The sequence below is a fragment of the Dermacentor albipictus genome, chromosome 2, assembly GCF_038994185.2.
Source record: "Dermacentor albipictus isolate Rhodes 1998 colony chromosome 2, USDA_Dalb.pri_finalv2, whole genome shotgun sequence".
In the NCBI taxonomy this organism is placed as follows: domain Eukaryota; kingdom Metazoa; phylum Arthropoda; class Arachnida; order Ixodida; family Ixodidae; genus Dermacentor; species Dermacentor albipictus.
This window is the reverse complement of record NC_091822.1, coordinates 145,584,077-145,608,891: the sequence shown is the minus strand read 5'-3', so window position 1 is coordinate 145,608,891 and position 24,815 is coordinate 145,584,077. Positions and strand designations below refer to the sequence as shown.

The following is a 24,815-nucleotide window of genomic DNA, read 5'->3' as shown; positions in this document are numbered from 1 at the left end:
TCTGAGAAGGTTGATCCACAACCAATCGTCTCTTAAAGACTGAGGCGTGCATTTGTGAGGCTTTCGCTCACAGACAATATTTACTGTCCCTGTACCTTGACATGGAAAGGCATATGACACTACTTGGTGATATGAACGAGAAGAAAGGGGATTAACTGAGGGGCCCGATTTTTTTATTAGTCATATTAGTCATGTTTTTTTCCCCACTTTCCTTCCCATTAATTTATCGTTTCTTTATTTCATTAATTAAGCACAAGTAATTTCCCCTATGTTGTCCTTGGTGTCAGTGTTTGTTGGCTTCTTATGATATGACTAATAAAAAAATTGGGCCTCTTGGTTAATCCCCTTTCTTCTCGTTTATTACATAACAAGGGTCTCAAATCCGGCAACATTGATGCCTTCAGGTAGCATGTGTGGATTTATTTACCAGTTGCCTTCGCCCAAAAAGATCACATTCTCGTGACGCCTGCGGCAGAAAGGACGTTCCACGTCCGCCGCAAAGGTCTGTGAGTGGTGGCACTGGCTAACGTTCCCAGGGTTCTACTAGGAAACATAAATACCCAAGAAAGTGGATGGTGAAACAGTGCCACGGTAGTTCATTTGGTAGAGCATTGCACACAAAATGCGAAGGTTGTGGGATCATTCCCCGCCTGCGGTAAGTTGTTTTTTTCACCCACATTCATTTCCATTAATTTATGGTTTTGTTATATCATTTATTAAGCACAAGTAATTTCCCCTATGTTGTCCTTGGTCTCAGTGTTTGTTGGCTTCTTATGATACTTGGTGATATGGAATTTTAAGAGACCTCTTGGAAATGGGCATATGTGGCAGTATGCTTAATGTAATAGAAAGTTATCAAAGCGTACGTTTCTGGTTAAAAACTGCGGTACCACAGGGTGGATTACTTTGTTGTACCCTTTTTATTGTAAAGGTGAACTCTTTATGTTCAATCATTCCAAAAAGTATTTTTAACTCTTTATATATAGATAACTTGCACTTAGGATTTAGGTCTTGTAACCTTGTGATATGTGAACAAGTGCAGCTTTGTCTGAACAAGGTTTCTAAATGGGCCAATGAAAATGGCTTTAGGCTAAACCTCAGCAAAACCTCGTGTATAATTTTATCAAGAAAGAGAGGCTTTATCCCAAATCCCGACATTGAGCTAGATGGGCATCATTATCTGCGCGCACAGAACACAAATTTTTAGGCATAATTTTCGACACAACACTAACATTCATATCACACATAAGGCATCTTAAGGGGAGACACTCTTCGAAAAAACATTTAAAAAATATTTGTACTAGAGATATGAAAATACATGCACTTGCAGAAAATTACAAGTAGATTTCTAATATGTCATTAGTTTCTGTGTAGTCACTATAGTTCTTGAGTTATGTCCTACACAGTGGCAAAATAGTGTCATTTTGTGGGCACTCTATTGCGTAATAAATTTTTGCAAAAAGCTTTGTTCTGTAGCTTAGTTAGCTCTTTGTAGACTGCTAATATGCAGAAGACAAAGACAATGATGAATAACCAGGCAAAGGAACAAGAGTTCATGAGAAGAAAATTCATAGAAGAATAAAAATGGGTTGAATCGTATATGGCAGGCATTGTCAGCTTCTGATTGCAAGCTTACCATTATCATTGAAAAGGAAGGTGTATAATCACTGCATTTTACCGGTGCTGACATATGGGGCAGAGACTTGAAGACCAACAAAGACGCTTGAGAACAAGTTAAGGGTCGCACAAAGAGCGATGGAACAAAGAATGTTAGACATGACCTTGAGACAGAAAGAGAGCGGTTTGGATCAGAGAGCAAATGATATTCTCATTGACATTAAGAGAAAAAAATGGCACTGGGCAGGTCATGTAATGCGCAGGCTAGATAACCGTTGGACCATTAGGGCTACAGAATGGGTACCAAGAGAAAGAAAGTGCAGTAGAGGAAAGCAGAAGACTAGGTGGTGCGATGTAATTAGGAAATTCGCAGGTGCTAGTTGGAATTGGTTGGCGCAGGACAGGGGTAATTGGAGATTGCAGGGAGAAGCCTTCGTCCTGCAGTGGACATAAAATAGGCTGATATCTATTCAAACAGCGTCTACAATTACTGCAACTATGAAAAAAAATATTAATTAATATTAACCAACATAGTCAGTATATATATCATCCTTCCTCAATAAATGAGAAGAAAGGGTGTTAACTGAGGGGCCCGATTTTTATTAGTCATATCAGAAGAAGCCAACAAACACTGACACCAAGGACAACATAGGGGAAATTACTTGTGCTTAATAAGTTAAATGAAGAAATGATAAATTAATGTAAATTAAAGTGGATGAAAAAGCAGCTTGCCGCAGGTGGGAACCGAACCCACAACCTGCACATTTCGTGTGAGCTGCTCTACCAATTCAGCTACCGCGGCGCCATTTCCCCATCCACTTTCCTGGGTATTTATTTGTCCTAGTAGAACCCTGGGAGTGTTAGCCAGCGCCACCACTCACAGACCTTCCTCAATGAATTTTTTGTGGTCATAGTAAACTTCCATCAGCCATTGCCACAATCTTATTACATATACATTTTACACACTTTACAGCAACTGTTTTAAGGCCCCTTTAGAGCCACATCACATCTTCTACTTCTCGTAATTCATCATTACATTGCCAACTCCGTAACACTAGCCTGACGCTCTTTGTTCATGCTTGGCCTTTGCACCACAAAACAATTCATTATCATCATCACTTCCATAATTAGGAATAGTTGGTGACAGTCCTTCGTCCCATCTCATCTTTGTCCAGTAGTGTGCTGCGATTTGTACCATGAAACACCATCTAAACCAGCCCCATACCCTGTCATGTGCTACCACTTTCAAACACAGGTACAAAGTAAAATGCAGCAATGTTGCATTTTTTAAAAGCTTTTTATTCAACATGCCAAGTCAAACAAGAAGCAGTGGCATGTTCACTTTATCCAGCAATGACAGGCGAGTATTGCATGCCTTCCCTTTGCAGTCGGATTGTTTGTCATAGCCAAACTAAAAGAATAATTAAACCACAATTGGCTCTTATGCACAAAAGTTTGCTTCTGCCTCCACCACTTCAAAACTACATGAAATGGTTCACACAGGCAAGAACAAACAGTACACTTCTTGTATCGTAAACTACCTGCATACATAAATGCAAAATATTCTGCTGGCCCTATTCGAATGCAATATGCCAACATTCATTAATTAAAAGCTTAACTGTCATCAGTACTAATCAGAACAATTCAAATCAATGAAATGACAACAAAATTAGTACAACTTTTGCAGTGAAAGTAACAAGGCATTGTCTTATTGTGTGTGCATTTATCCAATTCATTCAACTGCATCAGCCAACAAAATGCCAAACATGAAAGAATACACCAAACACGTAAAATTGTACAATGCAAAATTGTGTTAAATTTTCATACACTGTTAAGAGTGTACAATAGCCTCAAAGATTACGTGGTAAGCAAAGGATGAACTAGCTGACCACAGATGCTAGATTACTGGCCAAATACTGCTCAGTGGCAACATAGAGCTCAAACAGTGGTTTAACAACCCTGGTCACCACCTTTATTTATGCATGCTATCAAATCTATATTTAGGCCCACCAGAACACGAAATAATTTTCAGCACATCAACTAAATAGTATTGCTGCAAAACCTCCTCACACTTCATTTGTTAAAAAAATTGTTTACTGAGTGCCCTAACATTATAACAAAGAACTTAATTTGGCATGCAGTAGCTCTGGATATCTGTATTAAATTTGCAAGAATATCTCGGACAATGTTTTAATTCGGAGCAGATCATGCAGTAAAATAGTGCTACGGATCTGGAGAGCAAGCTACATTTGATGTAGCGTCACACTTCACATGTGCTTCGAAGCCAGCTTTTAGGTATGCAATGGTACAATTAAATTTTGCTTAGCAATTGAGCTTGGCACATCAACAACACTGTTGCTGCAGTGACACTGTTTGTGTGTGTTATTCATTCCATAAACAATCCAACTTAGCAACAAAGTGCCTGCACTTCACTTCCCTTCAAAATAATGTGACAGTGGAATGCAAGCTACTGCTAGCATCGACCAATTAGGAGTGCACTTGTGCTTGTACCTCTGTGCCGTCTGCTCATCTGCATGAGAGCGTCGTCTGCTTAGTTTTGAGAGCAGTGTTGAGTGTAAGGGTTTTCCAAACAGCTTCCACTTCAGCGCTGGATTACTGTGAGATGGAGCACAGCTGCAGCTACATATCTTCTATATCAATTATTGTAAACAGCAATGCATGGGCAAGATGGCAAATACTCAATAGTGACACATCATTACAAACTTTGTGTGGGAACTCAAAATTTATATTTTCTTTTACAGTTTCCTTTTCTGTGCACTATTACAGAGTCATTTAGCTGTACATAAGTGTTCTCAAAGGTTAACATGTGTAACATTCAGCGAGGCATACAGAAGTTTCATTGTAATCACTGAAGCGACTAACAGTGGTTGAACAAGGAAGGTCGCTGAAGCCAACATTTTAACAAGTCCCCTCATTCTGTTGTTGCAAGATTAGCTCCAGAGACAGTCCTTGTTCAACCACTGTTAATTGCTTCAAGCCTCCACCTCCCTGTAAACTTCTGTCTTATTTGCATTGTAATCATTGTAATTTAAATGTAACATCAGTTTGCCTTATTAATGAAAGGCAATAGCCATCGTATGTGTGTAATTAATATGTGTTGCAAAGCACTTTGAACAGAATTTGCAACTAGCAAGCCGACATGTACACAATGGTAACAAAAACTCTGCATTCTGTAACTTGTCATACAATAGACACTTCAACATTTGGCATTGTCCACATAATCCTCTTGCAAGAGATGAAATTATTAAGGCTCTTCAGTGGCAAGTGAAAGTTGTATCAAGTCTGCACTCCTCTTGGTTTCATGTGAGCCTTGACAACATTCGCACAAAACTTCGATCTTGTTCCTAGTGAATATATTCTTCACTAAATAACTCCTTGTCAAGTCAAGGTATCTTGCTTAGTAGGTCAGAAATCGGATTGGAAAAAAAAAAGGTAGCAGTAAACTCATTCAACAACTTCACAACAAGCTTCACCTTGGTAGCGATCACAGTTTCTCTCAAAATGCATAAGTCAGAATGTTAACTAGCTTTCCAACATTACCAATAGTGTTAACATAAGAACTGCATGGTATAAAGCACATATGTTTTGGAACAATACATTTCCAAATATTTGTGTTTTGCTTTTGGTTCTGTTCCAGGTAAGAAATCATGTTACTTATGCTTTATTTTCTTCCGCTGCTTCGTGTTGGAAGTTACTGAAACATTACACGAATAAATAAATAATTTTCCCATGCCTAACCTAAACCTGTATATAACCTCAACTTAATTACGACCCTCAGGGGGAAAAAAATGCACACATAAATTTCAGATAGAGCAACAATGCTAAAACCTTTATAAAATTAACCCAGCATCTGTGCAATCATACATTACTGCTTCCACTGCTGCTTTCCATTGACTTAACTGTGACATGACTGGTGCCTATAAATAAGTTGGCATGGCTATGCAAATAGTAATTTTTTATATTAAATCGAATATGAATTGAATAGTGCCAGAAGCGAATCGAAGGTAGAATACTTTTCAAACATTGTTTTCAAATAATAAACAGCCATTTTCACTATTAAATCTAAAGCGACGGTCACGTCCTAGTATATTCACTACATTATCAAGATTCTGTGATTACACGGCACATTATGAAGCATTTTTTACTAAAAGTATAAATGAAGCATTCACAGCAAATAAGCAGTTTATTCACATACTTGGGACTCTTCGATGAGTGCAAATGATAGCAGTTTAGCTGGGAAAGTCTGTCTCCCTGAATTAGGTACAATGTGCTCCACTAATTAACTTCTTGTGTTTTATTTATGCACTATGGCTGCAGGGATGAAATCTGTTGCACTTTTGCTTAAACTATGTGTTTGTTCAGCCACAACTGATGATTAAAAATATTCAAAAACTGTTTGAAAAAGATTTGCATTTGCAAATAGCGACTATTCGATTTGAAGACTAAATTAAATTTGACAATATTTGATTTTGTTATTCAAAAGTTTTGAATATTTACTCGCACACCCCTACAAATTTAACTTCAAGTGCAGCTTCTTGGCGATGCGCTCTTCAATTCCATAAAGCTGTATCTAGAGGTAAAATTCACACACATACTGCACTCTTGCTTTGTACTTGGAACTTTTTAAAATGTTTAGTGTAGGTTATAAGTGCTAAAATACAATACTTCTGGTAAGGATGCATGTCAGCACTATTGCAAGCTTGCTACTACCATAAACCATACTAGGCAACATAGTATGCAAGAACAAGCAAAGTGGCAATCTCTCAGCTCTGAGTGAAATTTATACATATGGTTACATCGCTTCATAATGTGAATATTGTAGACAAAACTACTGTTTAGCACATAAAAAATTTAACAAATATGATGTATGAAGTAAAAAAATGCCATTATAAATGAAAAAAGAAACGGCAATGAGTTTAAATTGTTAGTTATCGTTCATACAAATCCAGTACTTTTGTGAAATATCAACATGTTTTCGGTTCCTTAATCTAGTCTTCTCAGTATGGGTTATCTAATGTGCAGTTCCACAAACAAGTTGTCTTAAATGTACAGAGCCACAGCATCACCAATACAAATGCACACTATCCTCATTCTACACTGATAAATATTTTCTTTTCGAAGGGCCAGTAGAAATTATCAACATGGATCTTTCTCAAACAACTGTATTACAAGTGAAAAGATATGTTACTGACTTTGTGGACACAAGTGAACAAGTTTCTGGACCATGTAAATCCATTCTAAGAACACATAGAGATGTAAGCTGCAAGCAAAGAAGAAAAGGCAAACCACTGCTCACAACTCCTAAACATACTCAGTGCACAAATGTCTACGAATTGCTCCTTAGAGTTGTAAAAAAAAAATACTTCTCACAGCTGCAAGACCTTTTCTTTTGCCAGTGAGGCCATCCCTCCAAAAGACAAGGGTATTCAGAGTTTTTCAATCACACCAGTTGCAAAAGTTCCCCCATAGAGCCCCATGTTTTAAAATACAGGCACACTGATTGGCAAAGAGCATTGGAGTCTGTACTAAACATCATGTCATCTTCTGGGTGAAAAGAAAAGAAAAAATAGCTAGCTAACCATGAAACTCTCCGCTTGCAGAGCTACATGATGACAGGTATAAGCACCATATAGCCCAGAACACAAAATAAGCAACCTTTTTAAATTAGCATCTGTTTACTGGCTGCACCTGCCATTTCAAGCAATTTCGTTTTAAACTGACAATAGCTGACGAGCTGAAATAATGCTTCATGTTGCCACTCACAGCTTGCACATCAGTCAACCTCATCTGGTTACACCCAGCTTTTGCCAGTGGCACTTTGAAACCAGTGTGACATACGAACTCTGAAGGTTACAAGTGGCACAGATCAGCTCTGTTCATAGAATATTAAAGCAACTCTCTTTACCTTAGTGGCACTACCACAATGAGTGCAGCACACACAACACGTGCAAATGCGACAACTATGTTGAAATACTCTCAAGATCAATGTGCGTAGCAAAAGCAGTCAAATATAAATGCACTGAAAGCTAACTAGCCTCACACCATTATGAAGTGCAGTGTAATACTTTGCAGGAAGCATGGACAGTTTCATCAGTGAGATTCTCGACACAGTGCTATATACAGTTAGCGTTAGATACACCACGTATAAAAGCTATCTACGTTCTGCTTGTGCAAGTATGGCTACCTGCTCATATTGCTAACAAGACCCGACATCAATGTATGCAAAGTAATACAAAAAACGTTGAAACCATTGGCAGCACCTCGCCACTTACACTATTACACGAGTGATTTTTCTCCCATACAGCAGCAAAATATATTTTTTTAAATGTAGTGTAAAAATGAGTAGGGATCAGCATTACCAACTTTTACATTGCAAATATTTGGCGTGTTCTTTATTAATATTTTTTATGGGTCTTCAATTACTTGTAGCCTTGTCAGCTTCTTTCTGTAAGGAGCTTACTCATTTATTCCATTGAGTGCTCACATAAAAGTTTGCACACTAAGTGAAGTCGTGAACTATGCACAGAAGTAGGGTGTGAGACTCTGCCTCAATGAGGTACGTGCAACAGCTACACATGCTGTTCATAAAAGAATGTTAAACTAAAAAAAAATGTAGGTACATGTATGCTGTTCATGTACAAAACAAAAAATTTAGGTACACCTGACTGTGGGGCACGAGGTCTGAGAAAAAAACTGAATATCTTCACAATCTCAACGCAGTCTGGTATTTGAATTTCGGGCCTCAACTAGAATATGCTAACAACATTGTCATATATAGTTTTACTGGCTACTGCTACAGGCTGCTCGGGAATTGGACGTTTTCAGAGGGCCCATGATCCGTAAACGTTTGTCGCCAGCTGTACATGTAGTTTCAAGTAGCTACAATCTAAAAGGGATGCTAATAAACAGAGGTGTGCAAATAGTGATCTTTCAGACCGAATCAAATACAAATCTAATAGTGTCAGAAGCAAATCGAGTCAAATAAGATATTGAATACTTTTTCTGATAGCTTTCAAACAAGGAACAGCTGTTATCACAATTAATATAACACGATGCTCATTTCACAGTATTCTTAAAGTTAGTAAGCTTCTGTCATTACATAGTATGTTATCAAGCGTTGTTTTATTAAAAGCACATATGAAGCAATAGGAGTAAAGAAGTGGCTTCTTTGCATGCACTCTTCAGAGAGTGCGAGTGATTGCCGTAGAGCAGGCAAAGTATGGCTACCTAAGTGGCATAGCCAGGTCCACTACACAAGTTCTCATGTTTTATGTCTACACTATGCCCATGGGGGTGAAAATTTATCATACTTTTTCTCCAATTTTGTGTCTCTTTGACACAAAATTGACACACAAGTTGATGTTTCGAAATATTATAAAAATATTCCAATATACAAATAGTGATTATTCGATTCGAAGACCAAATCAAATGGGACCCTATTCGATTTGTTATTCAAGTGTTTCGAATATTCGCACACCGCTATTAATAGACACTAAATCAATGTGTCACGGTAGATTAACCTTTCAAAACTGTCTCTCTTCATTTGTAAATGTACTACTGCAAAAGATGAACATAGCACCTTTTTAAAATTTCATGGCATAATGACATCACCACTGACCATCTTGTACGACACCAGATTTTGCTACACTTTTGCAAATTTGGAACCTTTCTAACAGTTGTTAGGTTGAATTTTCGTTTTTGAATTATTAACTAGTCGCAGGAGAACTGTGCTACAATCATGGCGAGCTGAACAAGAAAGTTAAAAGAGATGTTGTTGTTTTCCTTGTTTTACATAACCTTATATTTATTTTTTTGCATGCCCAGCTTCTGCTGCTTCAGCTCATCCTGTTCATGAGGCTTGGCCATGTTGTAAGATTGATGAGACATGTTTGAATATTCAAGTAAAATTGAAAGGCATGAAACAAAAGGGGAGCACTGTGTGTATGCCTAGCATGCTCCTGTCTCTTTATTGTGCTTCAATTGTATGAACCTTTTTAATATTTCCAAGTCTAACCTGCCAATAAAACAATATTTTTCTCTACCAACCATCTTTATAGAGTACGGAATGATGAAATCACATAAAACACAATAAAACAATGTTGAGGTTAATATTGACAAGCCCCTGGTTAGGATTTAACATAGTTTTCACCTTATAACAATTGCTTTATTCGGTAATAGTTGCCGTTTCTATGCCACATCTGCCATATTTTTGCGTGATATAGCTTCAACAGTGCATATTTGCTGTGCATAAACTTCAATAGCATGTAATTTCTTCTTTTTCAAGTAACTTTCCAAAGGTTGACCTTTCTCAATAAAAACAGAATTTTTTAAAATGACTTTGATGCACATTTTTTTTTCTACTTTCTTTTTCTTTAATTCTTTTTCTATTTTTAACAGAAAATGCTGAACCCTAAGGAGTACAGAGCAAAATAAGATTATCAGGTGATGATGCTTGCAAGGCAGACCGCTTCGCCTGAACCACCAATTCAACTGTGAAGGCACCAGTTAAAAAAAAAAATAAAACGCCGCACACTTGGTTAATCATTTTCAGCTATGTAGGGGTGTGTGAACAGTGATTTTTGAGACAGAATTGAATACAAATTGAATAGTGCCAGAAGTGAATCGAATATGGAATAGATTTTTAATAATGAACAGCCGTTATCACACTTAATATAAAACTATGTTCACATCCCAGTATTCTTAAAAGTTAGGAGGTCCCCTTTCAGCCACATGCTCTGGGACCTCCTCCTGCATACTTGTATAAGCATGTATGTCTCCTCCTTATGAAATAAATAAACTGAAAGTGAAAGTGAAAAAAAAAAGTTAGCAAGTTTCTGTCATTACATAGTACGTTGTGAAGTGTTGTTTATTAAAAGCACAAATGAAGCATTAGGAGCAAAAAAGTAGTTTCTACACATGCACAGGACTATTCAGAGAGTTCGAATGATCACTGTGTATATATAACCTGTAAAGTATGGGTACCTAAGTGATGTCGCCTATTCCACCATGCAAGTTCTCACGTTTTATGCCAGTACTATGCCTGCGGGAGTGAAAATTTACTGTACTTTCGCTCCAATTTTATATTTAATTGGGCACAGTCGACGTTTTCAAATATTAAAAAAAGTATTAAAAAAATATTCGCATTTACAAATAATGACTACTCGATATTGAAGACCGAATCGAATAGGACACTATTCGATTCGTTATTCGAAAGTTTCAAATATTTGCACAGCCCTACAGATGTACTTTCTCTCTCAAGCAAGATAGTTCAGCGCAGTGGCCAGCGTGTGTGGATGTCGCGGTACCTCTGTTACACGGTCCGAGAGGGTGCGTGTGATGTAAATAATAACGGTAACAGGAAGCATGCCTGTGTACAAATCTTTTCATCCCATCAGCTGTGTTTAACCAAGCCATGCATGGAGAACAGCATTTCCGGAAATTACCTATAGTTTTACAGTCCCCGATTACTAAAATTTAGATGGTATTTGGGGAAAGAAAATTACGACATAGCTATGAAATGATAAAAAGTAAATACAAATGTACCTGCTGCACATACCGAATGCTGCTAATAAAGCAAGCAGACTCATTAAACAGTAGAACATCACTGATACAATTTGAAAGATGAAAAAACAAGACAAAAAAGTACGAGAATTAGCACAATATCCAAGACAACATATCACGGATATTTTCAATGTTGTCCACTGTGGGGAAAATTTTACAAACCAGGAACATATTGAAGAGATTCTGCTGTACAAAATGCAAGAGTGGAAAGAACTGTGTTGACACAGTCAAATTAAAACTGAACTCCCAAGTGCTCTACCCATGAAGAAATATCTGTTACAAACTTTGCAAACAGTAAAGTCACAGCATAAATGAATATGGCATTTACAAAAACCAAAAGACTAATTGCCACGAATTGGTCAGAGAAGCTAATAATAGTTGCATTGCAAATTAAAAGTGCTTCTTTGTGCCTTGCTGTTATTTGCTGTATAAATATAATGTGCACGTGGGAAACTAATGTTTCTGATGACAGGAAAACTGCATGTCAATTGCGATAGGCAGACAGCTTTAAAGGGAACCAGACTTACTTCTTCAATGTAAACGGCGTGGCTGAAAGACATTTACCCTAGTCTGCAATTTGCTCAACCAGTGAAGATTAACTGTAGACCAGACGAACTGTGTTTTTTTTTTTTTAATCACAATGTTATCTCTCAAAGTACCAAGCTGGTTTCGTTTGTAGTTTTCTGCCCATTTTCGAGAGGATGTCAAACTTTTATTTTGATTAGATAAGCTCCGCCTCAGTAACTTCTTGCAAAATTGTGTTGACTAATGATCCGTTCCAGCATTACTCATAAATGCATATGCCTTAGATGTTTCACCAACGAAAGAGCATCAAGATTTCTGTTGAAAGTATCATGAACCACTTAATTATCATGACAAGCCTTCCACAAAAATTGTCTCCAAAAGCACTTGCAGCACAAATGACAGGCAGACGAAGTACCATTTCACATCTTTTAAGCCTAAACCAGCAAGACAATTCCTTTTGCTCCGAATTCATTAAAGGTCAGGTGAATCCTTTCGAATAAGACCAAGTAATAAGTGTTTGAATAAGATAGGTGCCTTTCAGTACTTTTGGAACAGAAGCCAAATTAAGGAAAGTTGACAAGTGATGTACACACATTGGCTACTGAAACTTTACCTATGCATGGGGGCGCAAAAGTGGTCTGATACACGATTCTCAGTCACTAGAAGTGATAGACTTTCTTTTACTGGCACAAAGTGCTCACAACATTCTTGGAGCTATAACAGGCCCCCTGGCACAGTGAATTAAGGTAAAATCACCGGTTTCACACTGGGGAAAACTTGAACATCAAGTTGAAGAACATTTGCAAAGAACACATGTGAATACGCATCACCAAGTTAGGATCATGGTGCATGCTACAGGTCACCAATAACCTAGGCTGCATTGAGCACAATGATCTTCACATGACCATGCAAAAAACAAATGAAACCATGCTAAAACACACTTTGACCAACATGCCAAGCAGTTAAGAAGCTTTTTTTTTTTAAATGGAAAGTTCAAGCAACTAAAGCTAAAGAAAAGCTGTAGTCTTGCTCTGTTAACAGGTGTGTCAGTGTTTTTCGCTCATTCTACTACTTCACACCTAGTTAATTCACGAATGTTCACTGTATGTAAAGATACTTATCAGTGCGTGAAAAGGATAGGTCAGAAGTTCCAAGTCGAAATCTTTATCCTTTATTAGAAGAGGAGAGATGTTGATAGCTCACAACTGTAGTGACTTATCCAATGTGTTGCCCATTTCAAAGTTGAAACTTGCTTATATTTAAAAGTAGAGACGAACATATTGCAGATTTTTCCTTCTTCTGAATACCACAATTCTAAGTGATTACGTAATTCCCAAACAATTTCTTTTCTAACAAGTGGCTGCAGTTTTGATTTCTAGAAGTAAGGTGCCCGGCACGGTGTCACAGCAGCACAAGTGATGGCATTCATTGCATTGCCTTTAAATATGGTGCTGCATCAAGGCATATTGTAGCCTGCTCTCTAAGACGTGATGCGCACATTTTCCTGTGCTGTGAAGCATCACGCGTGCACCACTACATCTGCAGTCGATCTGCATCATCATGTTGTTGCCGTTTATGAGGTCAATGGAGGCTTGTTAGTAACTCATAACCATTTTCCTATAAAGAAGACACATGGACGAAGGTGCCACTCGTATGTACATAATCTGCGCTGCACAAATTAGTCTACATATCACGGGAGATGAAGACAAGCAATTATGCTGCCTGTGGGTGCACAGGATTCAAGAGCCTGAAAAGTGGACACAACATTTCAGATTCAGTGCTCAGCAAACTGTGATTGTGTATGCAGTATTCTGGTGAAAACAGAAACGTAAGCATCCTTGCCTGCATCACTAAACATTGCTGCCCTGCCGCCAACATTGTACAGTTGCACACCGCGAAGGTATTTGCAGGCAAAGGCATGCCTGAACCATTCAAAGTTATGACTGCACAGCAGAACAAGAATGCACAGGTAGAATAAACTGGACACAGATTGATTACATTTTCTCCATTAATATGGTTCAACCCCGCAACCATCTTTCATTTTTATGTTGTCTCAAGTGGTAAATATGCTCACTATCCCAATTCAGATGCCATATGTCACAGGCTGTCAAGGCCTCGAAGCAAATTCCTGCAGGATAGGAGATAGAGAAAAAAAAAAGCATGCCCACCTGCAGACTAACAGTGAGGTATAAGCTGTTTTTTTTTTTAATTCTTGAAGAAATAACAGCACTACAAAGACGCGGACTAAAAGAAGGTACATGTACAACGGACAGGCGCCTGTCCGTCATACATGTTCTTCTTTTAGTGCGCGTTTTTGAAGAGCTATTTTTTCTTCAAGTATGTTACACCAACTCGCCCACATTAACCTCCTGCTGCTTCAGATTTTTAAATATTCTTTACCTCTGGAAATTATGCACTGTATCACATCTGTGGCTCACACAGGTAGCACAAAAACTACCATGATAGTAAATCACAAGCATGATAAAAAATGCAGTGCTTATCTAATCCTCTAATACGATAAAATAGATGAAGTTACAAGCAGTGCAGTAGTTTATTTATGATACCGCTAAGCCATCTGCATTCTTTAGGCCACCGCAAACGATTGACCATGTTTGATGTGTCATTATACCTGTGTTTACACCTGTTATGTATGCAGTACTGAACATTAGGCAAGTGATCAAGATCTAGGTGAATCAAGAAATGCAAGTTTAAGGATGATTAAGCAATTTTCTGCACTGTGAAAGTGTTACTACCACGGAGTATGCATGACAAAGTGTCACTATCACAAAGACTGCAGTACCTACAATCCACTTGCAGCAAAGAACATGTTAACAAATGGCCGGTGCTTTCAAAGAAGCAGTTAGCAAACTGTGGAATGGGAATCAAGTCTGTACATGTGGACAAAGACTATCATGATCACTGGTGTAATGGAACCACAGTCAAGTGGTGGCAGGTGGTATGTTGCCAGTCAAGTTTACGACTACATATTCAACAAATGGTTGCCGTTGCCATCAATAAAATGTGCTTTGAGTTGTGTCAAGATGGGAAACAAATAGAGTTAAAAATTATGTGAAACGTAAAGCTCAAATTGCATCTGTTAAGAATGTGCAAACCGTGCGCAACAAACTGCAGTAGCAACATTTACGGAACTGTAGACTTGAAAGACCCCCTTGGTGAGAACATGCTGCCATGTGGTCACCGTTTCTCTCACCACATTCTAGAAAGCTATCTTGAGCCACACGGGCAATCGTAGATGTTGTCACAACACAAAACTGTCAACACATTTCGAACGTAGATGATTGGGGCTGCATGTCCAACATTAACAATTTCTGCGCTACCTTGATCAGCAGCAGCAAAAGGCAATTCCTAAAAGCACCCATTTCCCCCACACCCATGTCTTCCTCACTTGACTAGAGCACAACGCAGCAGCGACAGTAGCGGGGCCTGCCGCCTCCAACTGAGGGCGGAGGTGTGACAGGTGCAAAGTAGGCATGCACCTTCAGGTCCAGCAGGTGACTGCGAAGCTTGCGGATGCCAGCGCGCGTAATCAGTTGGCAATCGTACAGCTCGATACGCTGCAGATTCTGGCACGCGACCAAGTGCTCCAACGAAGCATCTGTTATCAATGGGCAGTTGTCCAACTCCAGCACAAGCAGGTGCTCGGCCGCACCAGCGCCTGCGCCAAGGTGGCGGATCCCTTCATCCGTTACAAGCTCGCAGTGCGAAAGGCTCAACTGCTGCAGCTTTGGGCAGCCATTGGCCAAATGCATCAACGTGTTGTCCGTGATGAGCACACACTCTTCAAGGTCCATTTTCTCAAGTGAGTGGCACGAGCGAGACAGCGCTTGGAAGCCGCTGTCTGTCAGCTGTGTACAGCCGGCTACCTCAAGCGTGCAGAGCGCATGGCAGCCCTGGCTGAGAGACACGAGAGCGGTGTCGGTCAGATGCGCACAATTGGAGACACACAGGAAGTGCAGCTTGGGGCAGTGCTGGCTGACAGCCTGCACAGCAGCATCAGTGATGTTGGTGCACTCGTGAAGGTTGAGGGTCTGCAGGCCTCCGCAATACTGGGCCAGCTTAGAGATTGCCTCGTCATTGACCAGCGGGCAGCCCTTGCTGACGAAGCCGCGCAGCCTTGGACAACCAGCAGCCAGAGCTTCCACGCCATACTTGGACACCTACGCATGGGCATGTGTTGACACTGAAGTGAAAGAGGCGAGTCCACTGACTTATCCAGAGCACCATTCTCCATGATATGTGTGCATTTCGCAGACACAGTGCAACATTGTGCATTTTGATGTTATGTTTTTAAATCTTACATGGACAGTGAAAGTAGCAAATACAGAAAATATGGAAGCTAGCTTTCACACCGAGCAGGTCACATTTCGAGCACAATTTTACAGATTGTTCAATAAATGCATGTTAGGTGTAAAAATTATTGTACACCACTTCTATGGCCTGACTTGAGCATATTTGCCCAATCTATCTAATCGTGAGCTTACTTTTTACACAGAAATAACGTAAACACAGACATATGGAAATGCCCCGATCTCATTTATTGCAAAGAAGTTATATGCGAAAATTAACTTAGTAACGCAGACAGCAAGCGATTGCTTTTCTATCTACGCTCTGAGGCTGACACCTGGATTGAATGCTCAGCGCATGGCAAGTTTTGCCCTTAGATCATTTGCGCCCGCTGCTACAGCGTATCGAACCCTCGGGGCCTTGCGTTCAGTAGTAGAACGCCACAACCAGTAAACAGCCGCGGCGTTTTGCAAAAAGCGTGCCGACGCACCTGGTCGCACCAAGAAATGTTGATCTGCTCAAGCGCAGGACAGCCTTGGCCGATCGCCTTGAGTGACAGGTCTGTCACCTGGCAGCACGAGCCCAGGTCGAGGAAGGTCAGCTTACTGCAGTGCTTCCCAAGGCTCTGGCAGGTGCTGTCCGTCAGCTTTTTGCAGCCGTTCAGATTCAGGTCTTCGATATTGTTGCAATTCTGGGCGAACGTCTTTAGCGACGCGTCCTCGACGCTCTGACAGCCGCGAAGGCTGAGCTTCTTGAGGAAGCCGCCGCATCGGCGCGAGATGTTCTCCACCACGGGACCCTCGATGTCCGTCTGAAAGTTGAAGAGGTCAATCTTCTGCCAGTTGCTTCCATCCAGCGCAAGCTCGTGCCACAACTTAGACACCTGAGCACAGGCGCACAGCGAGACGACGTCCAGGTAGGAGAAGATGCGAAGCAGCAGCTCCTTCGGAAGCTTCTTGTTGATGAGGGCATCGTCGTCCGCCGCCGTGACTGCTCTGACCAGCACTTCCACTTTAGCCTTGGGCGCCAGGGTCATCACTTGGTGAGGGACGAAGCGTATCCCAACTGGTGACGACTACGCGTTTTGGTCGCTCGCCATCACACGCGCGTCGCTTGCTTTTGTCTATTTCGCGAAACAACGCAGCGTCTCCCTCCGTTGTCGATGAAGGGATTCGGAAGGAGGCCTCAATTACAGCGCTGAGGCAGGTGATCGCTTAATACAGGCGATTTACCCTTGGACACTGCAACTCTTAAATGCTTAAAACACATTAACTAACTCTCGAGCGCCGCTCAGTAAACACAGTAACACGGGGATCAAGTTGTAAACATGCCATGAAACTCATCGCGGGAACGCGAGGAAGATGGGGTGAGTGTGTGGAGGGAAACGTGATAGAAACAGCAACTCTTCCTAAGGTCCTGAGTGTAAATAATGGCTAGCGCCCTTATCATTTTATCCAAATATGTTACAATATTTATTGTTGTATTGTGCAGGACTGTTATAATATTTGGTTTTATAGCTCGTGATAATATGCAAATACAATAGATTGGCGCGCAGGTTGCGCAAAATTAAATATTAAGCCTAATTATTAAAGTGCATTAACGCGTATTACTAAATTGCTCTTGCATTAATTATTGTAGGTTAAGCTATACAGGGTATTACACCGTAGTGTCTTTTAGCTTACTTTGAAGTGTACCTAAAGCTTTAAAAAATACTGATCAGTTGCGCCACCTGTCTAAAAAGCACCATCGAAGGACTTTGTTGTGGTGTGACGTAACTCATGGACCGCAATCGATTTTCTGCTAGGGCCCTATTTACGTCATGATAATCAGCAAAATTATAAGTACTGTGAGTAGAGAACTCAGTTTGCCTTCTCACATCTGAGCTTCTTGACGTTTAAGGTAAGTTCGATTGTTGTCTAGATTCGATGTAAAGCGTTTTGTTGCCGTCTATCGCCTTCCTGAATGACTTGGTCTGTTGGGCATAGCTGTGTCCCGACGCTTGTAGCGTTCCGATTGGAACCTGACGTAGCTAAAGTTTGCTGGCGATCTAACTGGAGCATTCTTGCACATTTGAAGAAAAGATATAAGGTTTCTATTCAGCTGTGGCGCGAACTATTCATGTCGGGGCGAAGCTTAGCCGTCGCGGTGAAAGTGGGTCATTGTGGAAGCGTTCTTCCTCAGCAGTGACTCGGGGTTGTTTACATGGGCGCTTCACACTGACTGGAGTCGAGATAGCGCGCCACCGTCTCACAAAAGCATTCCAGTCGTTGACAGGACGTACTAGTACACGCTGCAATGTATGCACTGTCGTTGTCAACGCGCGTGCTTGTCGCTGAAAGCCGAGCCTTCCACGATCGAGGTTCTCGACGCGTCTAAGAAAGGGAGGCGGGGGTTGTCACGAACGTCAGTGCAAACAGGCGGCCCTTCCTTGCTGTGCTTTCTTCGCTTGGTTACGCTTGGCCAGTCTAGCCAAGCAGGGCAACACAGGAATTGGCAATTGAGATGGCGGGAATGCGGACGGCTTCTTATATTTTTTCCTCAGTGTAGCCGATACCGAAGAAGAGAACACTTGGTCGGAGCGGAGCTAGAAATGAAAAAACAGCAACAAAAGCGCTGCGTCTGCGCGCGAGGTGAAGGAGCGGGCGCTCGCGAAGTGACCTTCAGCGAGTCGCGCGCGCTGGAGAAACTGCATTTACATTCTTCGGGACAGGCGACGCCGGCCACCTACGGTTTTCTTTTTCTCGGCGCGCGACTACTCCGGACTACTCGATCGCCGAATTCGGCGGCTTTGCCATCGAGCAGGCCGATGCGATTGTGTGCGGTTGCCGGCCTTGCATCCGCTCGTCCCTGTCGCGGAAACCCGAGGAGGGAAACGCTTGCTTCCTTTTTCCGTCGCTCGCGCGACCGGCGGCAGCAGCTCGCCCCTGCTGGTCTGTATGTACGCCGCCGTCGCAGCCTTGTGAGCTCAAGGAGGGGCGGTGTGCCGCCCCGCCGTCGTAGTCGCGTTGTCGTATCCGTCCCGTGCCTTGGCGCGTGCGCGCGCTCTGTACGCGTACACCGCCCGACCTACCAGCTCGGCTGCGTTGCGCGCCGGTGCCCGATTCCTTGTTGTGGAGCAGTTGGCCAGGTGTGGATCTGTGCGTGTAGTGATAACTGCATTTCGTCTATTCTGTCGGGTGGGGCACAGCTTAAGATTCACGACGCTGCTGCCTTTATACGGTCCTGGAATCGCCACCACCTACTGAATGTGGAATGTTATGCCTGGCATACGCGTAGGTCATTTATGCACTTGCTAACGTGGGCCGGCCGGGGGAAAAGAAAAGGAAAACAATGCGCATGTTTCGAAATGTGAACGCACGCTCGCCGCACTTTTCTTGATACTAAAGAAAAATTATTTGTTTTACCCCATTGCGTTCTCACTCTCTCCACACTTCCTCTTTCAGTTCGCATGCGATTGACGCAACGTATCTATGACAGTTGTGTTCGATTGCGACTGTTGACATTCTGCCAACAAGGAAACTTTGTGCTTGCAAGTTGTGTGTGTGCATTAAAGTGCTTGAGTCTTTTCATTGTACTCCGCCTGTCTCTAGGCCTTTCAACATCACTTGTGAAAGATGTGTAGTGAACAAGTAGGCAAGAGCAACTCGAAAGAGCACTCGCCATGAGCCCGTGCAACTGTTGCAAGGGTATGGTAGAAGGGGACGAGTATGTTCGAGCACTGCCTGATTAATTTTGTTTGGCGAGGTAAGCAGCTAGGCATTAGAAAGCCAGGCTATGAAGCTTCTCTCATAAGTCCATTGTAAAGCTGGTCGCTGGTAATTTTTAAACATGAAATGCTTGTAAACAAGCTGTATGTTTGTAAACAAAGGAGTTTGACTAATCGTGTGACCAAGCAACATGTTGCTGGAGGTAAAGCTGCATGGTTAGTATCCAGCAGTCCGGTGCATGGTCATGCAGACGCGTGTGTCATGTCACTTGGGCCACACTGCAAACAAACAAGGAAGCATATATTGCTTTTCATCCACCTATTCTTATCCAGAGTCAATGTCATGGCTTGCTATGACACAAGGTATGTACCCTCTGGTGAAACAGTTTTGAAACTATGGCATCAGCCAAAAAAATTGTTCTTCCAGCACAGGCATGCGTGGAATTTTCTCAATACATTACATTGACTGTGCAGGCATGCATAAGCTACAGTCGAACCCAGATATATCGACCTTGAAGGTGATCATGAAATAGTTCGATATATCAGTAGTTCAATATACAAAATAAAAATGTTATCTTCTAAAATTTTTGCATTTTACAGCAGTTTGTTAAACACTAATTCTTTATACCCAGGTTCGATTGTATGCGACTTGATTTAAGCCTGGGTGGCTATGCTGAGAAAAATATATTCTGTGGCATCTGAAGTCACCAAAGTCTAATTCTGGGATTTTATGTGCCATAACCACAATTTGATTATGAGGCACAACATTGTGGGGGGACTCTCTATTAATTTTGACCACTAGCCCCAATGCACAGGACACGGTTGTTTTTGCACTTCGCCCCCTTCGAAATGTGCCCACCGTGGCCGGGATTGGATCCCGTGACCTCGTGATTAGCAGCGCAACAGCATAGCTGCAAAGACACTGCGGCGGGTGGTCACCAAACTTTTGCTTACAACTTTAGTACATACCACACGGCAGGTGTGCAGGTAACAAAAAGAAATTAATATACAGATATATATAAAGTAAAAAGCAGATAAACATATCAGCTTGTCACCTCCTCTAAGCTGATGGCTGCTTTGAGAAATAATATTGGACAGCAAATTTTAAAAAACTTGTCCAAGTACTAATTTGTCTCTAGACAAATGGAACTAAACAGAACTCACTCATACTTGCTCACAAAATATACTGTGTGCTTAGGACTCACTTGCACTCAGCTGAGCTCACTTGGACTCGCAGGTCAGTTCGAATCTAATACCAATGTCACATGGGTCTCTTTCTTTTATTACATTCAGAGGGAGCACAGCTGACAAGGCATCAGTAATTAAACCTCCTCCAAATACCAGCTGGATATCTTCTTTCACTGTTTAACACTTTCTGAAATTATTGATATCCATGTAGGTTTGTCACAAGACGCACCTGTGGTTCAACATGAACATGGAGCTGCACTTGTAATTCTGTAAACTGCTTCTTGCCCCTCTTTTATTGTTATATAATTATTATTATTCTTTTCATTCATCTCTTCAAGAAACACATGAGTGGTAACATTGCCGTTGTCTCTGAAGGGCAGATGTTGGTAGAATTGAAACAATGAAAGGCATGGGGCTTCGCTGCATGGCCATGGCTATCTGAACAGTGCTCCTTGCATTTTGGTTTTAGAGAAATCCACATATTGAAAGAGAATGATAAAGCTTTAGTTTTGCTCGGAGAATGAATGGCCTTGGTCCAGGCCATCTCTGGCGAGTAGCTTTCTTAATTGGGAATTTTTCGTTTAGGATTTTGATGGTCCTTAATCAGTGGGTTTCTTTTTCTGCACTATCGGTATTTGCATATATATCTTTTTTTTGTTTTTATAAAGCAACAGAAAACGGGGGGGAAAAGAAATTGTTGCCAATTCGCATGGTGCTGGCAATCTGTTCACTGTTGTGGGCTTATCACGCGAATGTTGGGTAAAAAAAAAATTAAGCGTGGCTTGCCACTAACAGCAGAAGTCAAAGCCCTTCCAATGTATTATATCTTATCGTACCACAACATGTGCGGTGCGTCGCGTCACTCTTTTATGTGTTGCCATTCTCGCGACAGACAGTGAAAAGCGTCAGATAAGGCATTTCTGAAGTACCTTGGAAAGCAGCACTGCAGCTTTGGGACGTTTACCTCAAGAGGGAGTTTCTTTCTCTCTGTCATAGCTACACTGGTCTGGATCAGGTTTGTGTAGAACATTCTTTCATTGGAGCAACGCTTTCTTAGTTTGTCCTTGATACACCATCTGATTTGAGCTAATAGCGGCGTTAAAAAAGTTGCAACTTCTTCTGAATGTTACGTGTCGAGTAACACTACATTTGTGATATGTTGGACTGCCTTGGTGAATGTTTTAACCTGTTGTGCTATTCCCAATGTTGAACTGTGGACCTTGGTAAATACAAGCAATGGAGTAAACCATCATCTTTAGCTTCTATTGTACATAATTCTCTTGGCTTGTTTGCACATAGGCAACCTGACACGAGAGATTTATTTAGCACTCGTTGAGTCGAAGCCTTGCCACTAACCACTATACTATTTTTTTCACCGCAACTTTGATGAAGCTTTGATGTTTAATTGAAGTGGGTGGTTTGTGGTTGTATCATGTGACATTGAAATTTTGCTGCAAGTTTAGGGGTACAAAAATTAAAACTAGTACTAGTCTTGGGAATCCTTCAACATAGGAGGATTCCCAAGACTAGTACTAGTTTTAATTTATGCACCCCTAAACTTGCAGCAAAATTCCAATGTCATTTCACACATTTGTGTCCTACAATGTGTCAGGAAGCCTTTCTGGTAATATAGTATGCAGATTGTTAATCCATGTCACCTGATACAACCACAAACCACCCACTTCAATTAAGCATCAAAGCTACATCAAAGTTGCGGTGAAAAAAATAGTATAGTGGTTAGCGGCAAGGCTTGGACTCAACAAGTGCTAAATAAATCTCTCACGTCAGGTTGCCTATGTGCAAACAAGCCAACAGAATTATGTACAGTAGAAGCTAAAAATGATTGTTTATTCAATTGCTTGTATTCACCAAGGTCAACAGACCACGACGTAGACAACATAGGCCCTCGTCGGGGCGCGCGAGCACCCAACTGCAGGCACAAATAAAGTTGGCTCCTATCCAATGCAATCCTACGTTGAAACGCCCCCAGCCACAAAGAGGCTTCAGTTCCACACTTGCAGCATGAGTCCTAAGATAATTTGTTAAAGAGCTAATCGGCAAAACTATTCATTAGTAAGCCGATCAATGATTATCACAATTTCTGATGTCTGCAGGTGTGCATAATTGGTTTGATTACCTGTTTACGTCTACTGCACTACTTTTAAAAATTGTTTAATGTTGCCGCTGAAATGCCCAGTTATTTTGGTGCATCGTTTGTAGCAGTTGACAGTGCACATGTGAACGTCAAAAACCATTTTTCGTGACACTTCAGCCTCTTCAGCCATCAGTTGATTCTATTCATTGAAGATATAGTTTCACCACAGTTCTTACATATTCTTTGGTGAGTTTGATCAAGTATGCTGAATGTGGACACCATGCAAGAATTTTGTGCAGGGCATCAGATATGAGAACGTCAATTATTTCATGTCTACAATATTTGGAAAGCACCAGTCCAGCCACTTAAATAATATTCGTGTTGTAAAGCATCATGAAAAACAATATAAGTGAACCCGCTACATGACAGTGTACTGACAATGAAAGTGTGGGAAGTGGAGATGAAATCGGGGGATGTGGAGATACCCCGTGATTCCACTCCTTTTAACTCCTCACATTGGTGAGAGTTGGACCATTCCCACTTCTGGAGGTTCCGAGCTGACCCATTCCATTCCTCCAATTTCAGTAATTCAATTCTTGCTTTATAATTGTAGACTGCTTGCGCTTGTCTGCTTGTACAAACTGAAGTGTTTTAGAAGTCTTGAGAATGTTACATCAAATTTTCTCACACAAGAAACATGCTTTGCTTCCTGTTATCTCTGCAATTGGCTGTAATATCTCTAATGTCCACTAATATTTCTTTTTAGATCATTTGTGCTCTTCCTAAACCAAATAATTCTTGACAGCTAGAAGTTGCTGTCTTTAAACACACTTTAGACTTGTAATGCAGAAAGGTTTCTGGGTCTTCAGAGGAGTAAAGTAGACACACAGAATTCTGTGTTGTTTATAATTACCATGGTAGTAGTAGTCACCTGTAAGTGGATACTGGAAGAACTGGTAGGAGAAATGCAATATATTAGCCAAGTCTAATTTTGTCTAAATGCCAAATTTGCCGATTTTGTAGGTTTGTAGTCTTGCTTATCATCAATGCTCCAGGACTAGGTGTCTGTTCCATTCCAACTCCATTCCACTATTTCTGGCTTTCATTATATTCCCATTCCATCTGTGACACTGGTGGCGTCATTACATTCCAGGTGTTTAAAAATGTGCTATGATTCTCGAATCATTCCAACTCTGGAGTTGCCACTTTGCAACTCTGCTTGCCACTAGGTGTCATATAAATGGAAGCATGCTATATGTGTGATGATGTAATACAGAGTAGGCAGCCATTTTTACATTATACATGCACAGAATTTTAATACGGTATCCTAATCGCATTGTAAACTCAGGTTCCAAGTGCAATTATGAATTAGTCGCTGGCATGTGTATGTAAGTGCTTATGGTGAAAATCATAAGTAGTGAAACCACACACAGTACCTGTTGAAAGTAGTTCTCTTGTTTGACGATGGAGTGTTCCAGGCACCCACCATATTACTGTAAAAAAACGCAACTGGCCATATGGTAAATTCAAGCGTGCAGCAAAACATTGCACCCATTGCTGTTGGGCATTCTTCACATAGGTAAGCTTTGCGTACCACTCCATGATCATTAAAAGCATGTCCACAGTGGACAGTGGCAAGATGAAAGAATGTCCACACTCTTATACAGGAATCAGACGGGCAAATTAGCAATATTTAGAGCAAATGTGCTTCGTCACAGTGAATACCGCTTTGGTGGCACACTACCCACCGTGGTGGTGTTGGGCTGCTGAGCACGAGGTCACGGCGTCGAATCCTGG

The 24,815-nt window shown here is 41.1% G+C and overlaps 2 protein-coding genes across 5 annotated transcripts in view; one reads left to right on the top strand and one right to left on the bottom strand.

Moving 5' to 3' along the window:
• Positions 1-10,881: 10,881 nt before the first annotated feature.
• Positions 10,882-17,492, bottom strand: LOC135904688 (F-box/LRR-repeat protein 20). Its single transcript, XM_065435609.1, has 2 exons — positions 16,520-17,492; positions 10,882-15,902 (listed from the first exon to the last, which is right to left on the bottom strand). Exons 1-2 carry the CDS (start codon positions 17,063-17,065, stop codon positions 15,135-15,137), a joined length of 1,314 nt encoding a protein of 437 aa, XP_065291681.1. The 5' UTR covers positions 17,066-17,492; the 3' UTR covers positions 10,882-15,134.
• Positions 17,493-17,774: 282 nt separating this feature from the next.
• Positions 17,775-24,815, top strand: part of LOC135904687 (phosphatidylinositol-3,5-bisphosphate 3-phosphatase MTMR3) — a 49,031-nt gene continuing 41,990 nt past the window's right edge. For all 4 annotated transcript variants that reach the window (XM_065435606.2, XM_065435605.2, XM_065435607.1 and 1 more), the window contains exon 1: positions 17,775-17,928. The gene's annotated coding sequence lies outside the window, so the exon portion shown is untranslated. The remainder of the gene's footprint in view (positions 17,929-24,815) is intronic.

What these genes read in the sequence shown, in the direction of transcription:
- LOC135904688 (XM_065435609.1), bottom strand. Translation starts at nt 17,065, where the DNA reads ATGACCCTGGCGCCCAAGGCTAAAGTGGAAGTGCTGGTCAGAGCAGTC. An exon ending in ACATTTCTTGGTGCGACCAG is followed by an intron (nt 15,903 to 16,519) that starts GTGCGTCGGCAC and finishes GCCCATGCGTAG; the next exon opens with GTGTCCAAGTATGGCGTGGA.